At 49.7% G+C, this 10,189-nt stretch overlaps 1 protein-coding gene across 2 annotated transcripts in view; it reads left to right on the plus strand.

Moving 5' to 3' along the window:
• The window catches only part of igsf9a (immunoglobulin superfamily, member 9a), a 77,657-nt gene that overhangs the window by 62,412 nt on the left and 5,056 nt on the right, over nucleotides 1-10,189 (plus strand). For both annotated transcript variants that reach the window (XM_079524517.1, XM_079524518.1), the window contains exons 15-19: nucleotides 638-858; nucleotides 1,389-1,473; nucleotides 6,635-6,799; nucleotides 7,682-7,721; nucleotides 8,253-10,189. The exon at nucleotides 8,253-10,189 is cut by the window's right edge and continues 862 nt beyond it. In XM_079524517.1, coding sequence (XP_079380643.1) covers nucleotides 638-858; nucleotides 1,389-1,473; nucleotides 6,635-6,799; nucleotides 7,682-7,721; nucleotides 8,253-10,189 — 2,448 coding nt within the window. The remainder of the gene's footprint in view (nucleotides 1-637; nucleotides 859-1,388; nucleotides 1,474-6,634; nucleotides 6,800-7,681; nucleotides 7,722-8,252) is intronic.

Below are 10,189 nucleotides of genomic sequence, written 5' to 3' on the forward strand. Positions count from 1 at the left end.
GGGGTTCCCGCCCAGAATGGGTTTAATTACAGTACTTGAGTAAATGACTGTACTTTGCAGTTCCGTCACACCACTGGGGAAGTGACTGTGCATATGGGTGTGGGTAATAGACTGTATAGTATTTAACTGTCCTCACAATCTCAAGGTTGAACATCAGGGGGAAGTGGACATTTCTTCAGCTGTAATTTAATTTCTCCCCCACCACCACCACAGCGGGAATAGCGGATTGATCATTTTGGGGCGGGGGTCTTTTTTTTTAACCCATTTTGGGCGGGAACCCCTTTTTGATGTTTTAAGCATTATGTTATGCTTTAGCTGTTGAAAAATAGCAGATCTACAAGCTCATAGCGCGGCACCGAGTGCCGCGCTACGAGCTTGTAGGTCTGCTATTTTTGAAAAATCGTGAAAATGTGGCGCAAATCTTTGAATATTATATTCTTTCAGAGCGACGTTTTTAACTCGTATCTTTGCTTCTGGGGGGTCCCTGGAACAACATATTTTCAGATGGGGGGTCGGCAGCCAATTACATATTATCTTGGGGGGTCCTTGACATGAAAATGTTTGACATAAAAACAGGGTTTTTCAGAAAACTGTCATGATCTCAGGTCTAAATGGTCTAAATGTAATCTCCCATCAGATCCGCCTCCACGGAGAAGCAAGTTAAGTCCCCCGACGATGCTGTCGGCTAATCAGGGCTCAGCAGGTGTGGTCCTGCAGTGGTCGCCCCCCGCGGCTCAACGCCCTCCCATCACAGGCTTTGTTCTCCAATCCCGCACCGCCGAGCAGGGGGAGTGGTTGGATCTGGATAAGGACGTCGGTGCCAACAGTAGCGAGATAATCGTTCCGGGTCTACGCAAGGTAACACAAGCACCCGGTCACACTGCTCCCTCTGAGACGAATCATTCTGGTGTTCCTCGTTCGAAACGCCTCCCCAAGGTTTTCATCTAGCCACGCACGCGCCCGCTTTTTATTTGCCTTTTTTTAGTTTCTCAGATATGCACGCTAAAAAGATGGAAGCCGTCTTTTTTTTCTCCTTCTTTTCGGTCTCCTCTCAATCTCTGCATGCGACTGTCCTCCTCCCCCTCTCTCTGCCCCGTCCTCCTCCCCCTCTCTCTGTCCCCTCCCCCCCCTCTCTCTGCCCCCTCCCCCCCCCTCTCTCTGCCCCCTCCCCCCCTCTCTCTGCCCCCTCCTCCCCCCCTCTCTCTGCCCCCTCCTCCCCATATAGGCCTACAACATGAATTCAAATGATCTTCATTAGCATTGCAGGCGCAGGCCTGTGTTGACAAAGTGTGGTTTCATCCTCTGTGTGTGTGTGTGTGTGTGTGCGCGTGTGTGTGTGTGTGTGTGTGTGCGTGTGTGTGTGTGTGTGCGTGTGTGTGTGCGTGCAGGACTGTGTGTACGAGCTGCGGCTGCTATCTCGTCGAGGGGAGATGCTAAGCGAGCCCAGTCCATCAGTCAACGTCTCCACCATAGGTAGGTGTATGAGGCCATACACCCCGCCCACACACACACACACACACACACACACACACACACACACACAGCCTGTGTCACATCCATTTCATTTCAAGGCCCATTATTGATTCGGCTTTTGAGCCACGGCCGGACCACCGTTTGATGACATGTAGAGTCTCTAAAACGAATGGATATTTTGTTGTCGTTGGATACGATTTTTTTTTCTACAATTCCATGTTTATCAAACGTTTATCAAAAATAGCAATTCTTCTACATTCTCCAATTAAGTAAGTGAAGTAATACTGTAACTCTTGAGAGCGTAAAATGAAACCAAATGGCGGGTTTTATTTTGGTTTCATTTTACCCTCTCATTACATTACATTACATTACATTACAGTCATTTAGCAGACGCTTTTATCCAAAGCGACTTACAATAAGTGTATTCAACATAGGTAGGGAACAAAAACTACTAATCACCAGAAGTCTTTAGTGCATTTTCTGCAAAAACAAGCAACCAAGAGTATACCTAGCGCTAAGGTTAAAGTGCAATATATCAGCTACCTATTTCCTTAAACAGATGAGACAAAATAGCTAAATCAAATGAGCATGAGCTAAAACAATTAAGTGTATCGACTAAACAAGATCCAATAAACAATACAACAATAGAAAACAAGCGTTCGTACAACTAGTTAACAACAAGTAGGTCTCAAGAGTTAAAAGATCTATAAGGGGTCCATTTGGTTAACAACTTTCCATCATTTAGCTGGGGGACCACCTGGAACCCCCTCAAGGACCACTGGTTGAAAACCACTGCTCGGGCGCCCGCTGGCCTAGTGGTCCAGACGCATGCCACATATAGGCTCTGGCCTGACGCGTCGCATGTTCGAGTCCCGTTCATGATGACCTATGCTGCATGTCTCTCCCCTTCTCTCCCTCCCACTTCCCTGTCTGTCTTCACTAATAACTATCAATAAAGGCAAAAAGCCAAAAACAAATCTTTGAAAAAAAGAAAAAAAGAAAAGAAAACCACTGCTCTTTCAGTTCATTTCGGTATCTCTCTCTCTCTCTCTCTCTCTCTCCTCACCACGGTCCCTACTGTACGTTCCATAATGTATGAGCCGAATTAGAGCAGGCCCCTGGGGGGGGGACGCCGCCTATTTGGGGGCCTGAGTGATAGAAATATATCCCCCGATAATAACTTCTCCAAAGAGTTCTGTAATGGTCCTCTCCGACGCGTACTGTACGTGCTTGTGTAGTACGCGATACGGACATGAATGTTTCATTAGAAACGGCGTGGAGAACTGTCAGCCAAACCTGATCTGAAGCTCCCACTGCTACAACACCAAGGAGAACTGTCAGCCCAACCTGACCTGAAGCTCCCACTGCTACAACACCAAGGAGAACTGTCAGCCAAACCTGATCTGAAGCTCCCACTGCTACAACACCAAGGAGAACCGTCAGCCAAACCTGATCTGAAGCTCCCACTGCTACAACACCAAACCTGATCTGAAGCTCCCACTGCTACAACACCAAACCTGATCTGAAGCTCCCACTGCTACAACACCAAACCTGATCTGAAGCTCCCACTGCTACAACACCAAACCTGATCTGAAGCTCCCACTGCTACAACACCAAACCTGATCTGAAGCTCCCACTGCTACAACACCAAACCTGATCTGAAGCTCCCACTGCTACAACACCAAACCTGATCTGAAGCTCCCACTGCTACAACACCAAACCTGATCTGAAGCTCCCACTGCTACAACACCAAACCTGATCTGAAGCTCCCACTGCTACAACACCAAACCTGATCTGAAGCTCCCACTGCTACAACACCAAACCTGATCTGAAGCTCCCACTGCTACAACACGAAAGGCAGGGCTTGAGAATCAGAGCCACCGTTTAGGTATATTGTTTAACCCATTTTGGGCGGGAACCCCTTTTGGTGTTTCAAACTTTAGCTATTGAAAAATACAAGTAGATCTGCTATTTTTGAAAAGTCGTGAAAATGTGGCGCAAGTCTTTGAATGTATATTATTTCAGAGCGAACGTTTTTAACTCAAATCTTTGCTTCTGAGGGGTTCCTGGAACAATATATTTTCAGATGGGGGTCGGTGGCCAAATACATATGATTTTTGGGGTCCTTGACATGAAATACTGAGAACTACTGACATACTACTGTCATGATTTTTAGAAGACATTTTTTTAATTTCGACGTCAGGCCTGAATGGGTTAACAGGGCTGTGGTGGTAATCTCAGCGGAGCGGATGCACCAGCAGTAATGATGATCCAGCGAAAGAGAGATCAACTAGGGTGCTCAATGGATTAGTTAAAACAAATTAAAAAAGGCTAGAGCTTCTTGGATCAACGGGAACTTGAAAAGAGAGGAGCGATCTGAGCACTCGAAAAATGATGGAAGAGAGGGGGCGTGAAATCAAGGTACTTTATTACAAAAACGTTTCAAAATGTTTCAATCAAACGGTCTTCATCAGGGCATGTATGATGTAATGAGGATCTATTTGGCAGTGAAGGATAAATGCTTTATTTATGAAGAGGAGAATACCCACCTAATCTTTATGATATGAATAATAGTATAAGGTTGTATCCTAACAATAAGTAAAGTCAAAGTCATACGATTTGTCACACACGTTACCGCAGTGAAATTTGTTCTCCGCATTTGACCCATCTCTTGGAGTGGTGAGCTGCAGCCGTGTCGCACTTGGGAATCATTTGATTAGTTGATTTGACCCCCCAATCCAACCCATTGATGCTGAGTGCCAAGCAGGGAGGCATTGGGTCCCATTTTTACAGTCTTTGGTATGACCCCGCCGGGGACCCCGACCTCCCAGTTTCAGGGCGGACACTCTAACCACAAGGCCACTGTCTGGTTAAGTAGCAATACAAGTTACAAGGGGGGCACTTCCTACCTGACAGCACGGAGACTATATGGTTTTGAAATCTCTGCGATGCCTCCGGCTTTGTTGGCGATCTATGCACGCAGAATAACTCTTCCTATACTAACGGGCCCCTTCCCTACTTCCTTCACAGGTGTCACCGATGACACTAATTAAGGCTCTGTTCCATTTAGTGTGCAGTGCTTCTCAAACTTTTTAAATGTCAAGGACACACCCATAACTCTGAGAGTGTACAAATGGATTTTTGGAACCCACTCGAGGACACTTGGAGACCCACTGGTGTAGCAGAGTGTTTCCAGTGAGCCAACATGCACAGTTTGACCAGAATGAAACAGAGAGCCTTCATTAGTATCATCGGTAATAACACCTGTGAAGGAAGTAGGGAAGCTGGGGCCCCAGCTTCCCAAGTTCGGCCGGAGGTGTCAGACTGTGAAGCCGGTTTGCAGAGGGTGCTGCAACAGTGGCTCCTACAGGTCATTCAGGGCACCTACAGGTCACACAGACACAGGGCAGGGAGGTGTGGAACTAAGAACAATAGCATATATACAGTATATGTACCCCTTTTATGCATTGGAACCTTTAGGTGAAAAGTAGTGGCCTTGAAATCATGCATATTTGGAAGACAAGAGACACGTGGCTCTGTGCTGTCACCACAACCAACCACAGGACTAGCATGGGGTTCTGTGCTGTCACCACAACCAACCACAGGACTAGCATGGGGTTCTGTGCTGTCACCACAACCAACCACAGGACTAGCATGGGGTTCTGTGCTGTCACCACAACCAACCACAGGACTAGCATGGGGTTCTGTGCTGTCACCACAACCAACCACAGGACTAGCATGGGGTTCTGTGCTGTCACCACATCCAACCACAGGACTAGCATGGGGTTCTGTGCTGTCACCACAGGACTAGCATGGGGTTCTGTGCTGTCACCACAGGACTAGCATGGGGTTCTGTGCTGTCACCACATCCAACCACAGGACTAGCATGGGGTTCTGTGCTGTCACCACATCCAACCACAGGACTAGCATGGGGTTCTGTGCTGTCACCACAACCAACCACAGGACTAGCATGGGGTTCTGTGCTGTCACCACAACCAACCACAGGACTAGCATGGGGTTCTGTGCTGTCACCACAACCAACCACAGGACTAGCATGGGGTTCTGTGCTGTCACCACAACCAACCACAGGACTAGCATGGGGTTCTGTGCTGTCACCACAACCAACCACAGGACTAGCATGGGGTTCTGTGCTGTCACCACAACCAACCACAGGACTAGCATGGGGTTCTGTGCTGTCACCACAACCAACCACAGGACTAGCATGGGGTTCTGTGCTGTCACCACAACCAACCACAGGACTAGCATGGGGTTCTGTGCTGTCACCACAACCAACCACAGGACTAGCATGGGGCTCTGTGCTGTCACCACAACCAACCACAGGACTAGCATGGGGTTCTGTGCTGTCACCACAACCAACCACAGGACTAGCATGGGGTTCTGTACTATCACCACAACCAACCACAGGACTAGCATGGGGTTCTGTGCTGTCACCACAACCAACCACAGGACTAGCATGGGGTTCTGTGCTGTCACCACAACCAACCACAGGACTAGTATGGGGTTCTGTGCTGTCACCACAACCAACCACAGGACTAGCATGGGGAATCGGAAATTTACATAAATAACGACTACATTGGGAGAAAAATGGGGGGGAAATAAATATTGTATAAAAACAAACAAAAGTGTGAAAGTCTTTCCACCCACATTTGCTTTCCGTTTAGCACTAAAATGCTTCATCACATGACCCTTTAGGCGACCTACCACGGGTCACGGACAAAGTCAGAGAGTAGGATGAGGCTGGCAGGGCACTGTGTCATGTACCCAGAACTTGAGGCAAGTAAATTGACCCTATGGGAAGCCAACCCAGGGGCAAAGCCAGGAGGGGGAAGAAGCGTACCACCTAATGTAGACGTGCTGCGACGCGACAGCTTGGCTGACAACACTGCAGAGCTCAAGAACCTGATGTTCGGATAGGAAATTGTGGAGGGCAGCGATCTAGGAATCCAGAGTTGGTGTTGGCTAGACCTCACTCTCGCAGCAACTAACTAACTTGGGGACAAAACCCACAACCAACGTTCATCTTTTTACCTCGTCGAGGATAACACTCAGTTGAAAGGGCCACGCATGCAACAACAGAAGCAATGAATAAGCCGTATACAAATAAATAACTGCCGATATATTCTTATTTATTATGTCACAGGAGTGGAGATCTATCCGGCCACCTCCCGACTCCGAGTTCCGTCCTCGTTGCTGGCTGGCGTGATGGGCGCGGCAGGACTCCTGTGTTTGGCATTGATCCTGCTGCTGGGGAGCGCCTGTGTCCTCAGCCACAAGAGAGGACGGCGGCGCAGGAAGGAGAACGACGGTAACACACACACGCACACACACACACACACACACACACACGCGCACACACACACATACCCCAGTGTTGTTTTTGGCAGCAAATTTTGGTTTTAGTCATAGTCTCTTGAATAGTTTTCATTTAGTTTTAGTCACATTTTTGTCACCTGGAATGTTTTAGTGTCAGTCTAGTTTTAGTCGACTAAATGTCATAAGATTTTAGTCGACTAAATCTACAGTTGATTTAGTCGAACAAAAATTTATTTTGGCGGGCCTTGATGGTGTCGTAAGCATGTAAAAATGACTTATACTGGATCTCTTGTCCACTAGTCCTTTCCTAACATTTTAGTCTAGTTTTTATTTGTTGACGAAATTGTCAATATATTTAGTCTTTAGTTAGTTTTAGTCATCATAGCTTAGTTTTCATTTAGTTTCCATTTAGTTTTCGTCAGTGAAAAAAAGGTAGTCGACGAACATTTTTTGACACACACACGCACACACACACACACACCCCGCCACACCCCTATAGCAATGACTCCTTTTGATGAACTACATCATCACACATATCATCATTTATTCAATAAAATATTGAAAGCACTTTCAATCCATGACATAAATCATAGCTCTCGTATGTATGAATTTGGCGGTTGCACTTGTCCCCGCCCACTCGTCCATTCAGTTATTGATGTCATTTACATTACTCGCTAATTAGGGTCATTTCTCATTAGTGGCTGATGAATGGGAGTGTAATTAACTTTTTGGACACGGCTTGGTGCCTCGCGGGCCTTGTAATGGGATCATATTGGTGTTGATGATGTGTTTTTTCCTTTCCTTGGTCACCGTGCTGTGCTTGTATCGTAATGAGTCCGATACCATCTCACCCCTTTCGCTCCCTTCCTTCCAGATCCACCCCCCGTCATCTTCACATCATGTCCCCCGACCATGTAAGTATCTTCATTTCCGTCATGTCATTGTAGCACCCCCCCCCCCCCCCCCCCCGCCCGTTGTCATATCTTCTTATGCCTCCTTTGGAAATTAAAAGTTTGAATTATAGCACTTGTCTTATTTCCTGTTACATGTTCTTTCCCACTTTTATTTTCACACATGACACACGCACGCACGCACGCACGCACGCACGCACGCACGCACGCACGCACGCACGCACGCACGCACGCACGCGCGCACACACACACACACACACACACACACACACACACACACACACACATTCACACACACACACACACACACACACACACACACACACACACACACACACACACACACACTCCCACATTAGATTCCTTCCTCCTCCTCTTAGTTTGACATGTCTCTGTTATATTTATGAATAATTCTAAACAGTGCAGACATGGCACTAGTATTTCTCTCTCCAATGCTGTATTATATTTCTTAATAATGTTCCCCTCTCCCTCCCCATCCTCCCCTCTTCCTTCTCTTCTCCCTCCTGTCACCAGGAACACGTCGCGTCCCGGCAGCCCAGACAGCATGCTGAAGCAGCATTTACTCCATCCTCACAACAACCTCTATCCGACCACGTCGTCCACATCCTCCACCACCACCTCCTCCTCCTGCTCGTCCGCACGTCATTCCTCCGGCATCACGGGCGGCCACGTGGTGGAGTATCAAGGCCAGGGTCGGCAGCTCCTCATGTCCGCCGCGCCCCGGGACTTTCCGAGCGACGGCGGCCACCACCACCAGCCCCAGAGGGTCCTCCGCCTCAAGAGGGCGTCGTCGTCTCCAATCTCTCCCCCTCTGGAGTTCATCTCCAGGGGTCCGGACGGACGCTTTGTGGTGCAGCCTTACGACTACATGTCGTCCACGCTGAACACCTACACCAGGAGAGGCCTGAGGAAGGACTACTCCCGCCATCCCGGCGCGCAGAGGTCCATGTCCCTGCACTCGCAGAGGTCCATGTCCCTGCACTCGCAGAGGGGGGACGGGAAAGAGCCGCCGTTTGTGCTCTCGGTGGACCTGCCGCCATGCCGATCAGACCCCGCGAGCCGCGTGCGCGACATGGCCAAGTACCTGTCCCTGCAGCACGACCAGTACATGTTGGAAGACGAGGGGGACTACAATGGCTACCCGGCCCCCGACCGGGACTACAATGGCTACCCGGCCCCCGACCAGGACAGCCTGTACTCGGATAGCACGATGCAAAGCTCGGCCGCCGGCTTCTCCCTGCACCCCGACGGAGAAATCTGCCCCGGCCCGTACCCCCCCGTCCTGAAGGGCGGCGGCGGCGGAGGCCAGCCCACCATGACCGCCAGCAACCTGGTGCTCCAGATGGAACACGAGAGGGAGAGAGGCAACCTGAGCCGCTGTCTGAAACTGGCCCGGGAGAGGGAGGAGCTGGAGATGGAACTTCGGAAGTACACGGTGGAGAGGAGCGAGAGAGGAGATGGGGAAGAGAGAGACACGGCCACGGAGGCACCGGGAGGCAGGGACGTCGTGGAGGGGAGGAGAGAGTCGGGCGAACTCGTGTGGAAATGCAAGGGAAACACCTTTCCTCACGGTCGTCCCCAACGCAGCAGGGGAAGTCGTGCTCTGTCGATGGGCCCTTCTCATTCCCCCCGCATCCAGTGGGAAGACCCAGCGCCGCAGGGCCCACTTCATAGGCCCATGTCAGTCAGCCCCTTGTGTTACTCCATCACCCAGTATTCCGATCCATCGTTTACCAAACAGACCTCCCACAAATCCGAGGAGGCCGGCAGACAATCATCGCAGAGATTAGTTCTCCCACATCTCTCCTCAAAGCATCAGAGACATCACGACAGGGTACAGGCAGAGCCCGAGGGCTACGGAGGAGGAGGCTATGAGGATAACTCTCCACAATCCACAGACCTGGTGGAGATGCAAAGAAGGAACGATTTGTGCTCCGGGGCATCATGGAAGCAAAGCAATCTTAGCCGTGACAGCCGCTTCACATCACCGGCACATTCCTGTGGCGAGAAATATGATGAGATGTGTAATTTTCCCATCACTGCATTGATGCCGGGGCCTTCAAAAGCAGAGATGGCGGTCCCCAAAATGTGCATCGAGATGAGTGTCGACGAGCCAGAGTTGGTGGGCTCTGCAATGTCGCACACGAAACCTCCGATCCACCAGAGTGTTGCCCGTTGTTTGCAGGACGACTCGTTGACTCAGAAAGGACTGTATGAGGAAATTAGCAAAACGAGCTTTACCCGCCAGAGCCCGACCCCCGAGGAGCAACTCGAGAGGAGATGTGCGAGGCCTAACAGAACGCCATCCTCCCTCTCTCCGCCGGGGCCACATTTCTGGAAACCCGTGAGCCGAGGCGGCTCTCAGAAGATGGATTATTACCACCAGCGAAGCAAGAGTTTAGACTCCAAGAGGCAGAGTCGCAAAAACTTCCTGACGCCCGACGCCTGGA

This window comes from Electrona antarctica, assembly GCF_951216825.1.
Source record: "Electrona antarctica genome assembly, chromosome: 16".
NCBI lineage: Eukaryota > Metazoa > Chordata > Actinopteri > Myctophiformes > Myctophidae > Electrona > Electrona antarctica.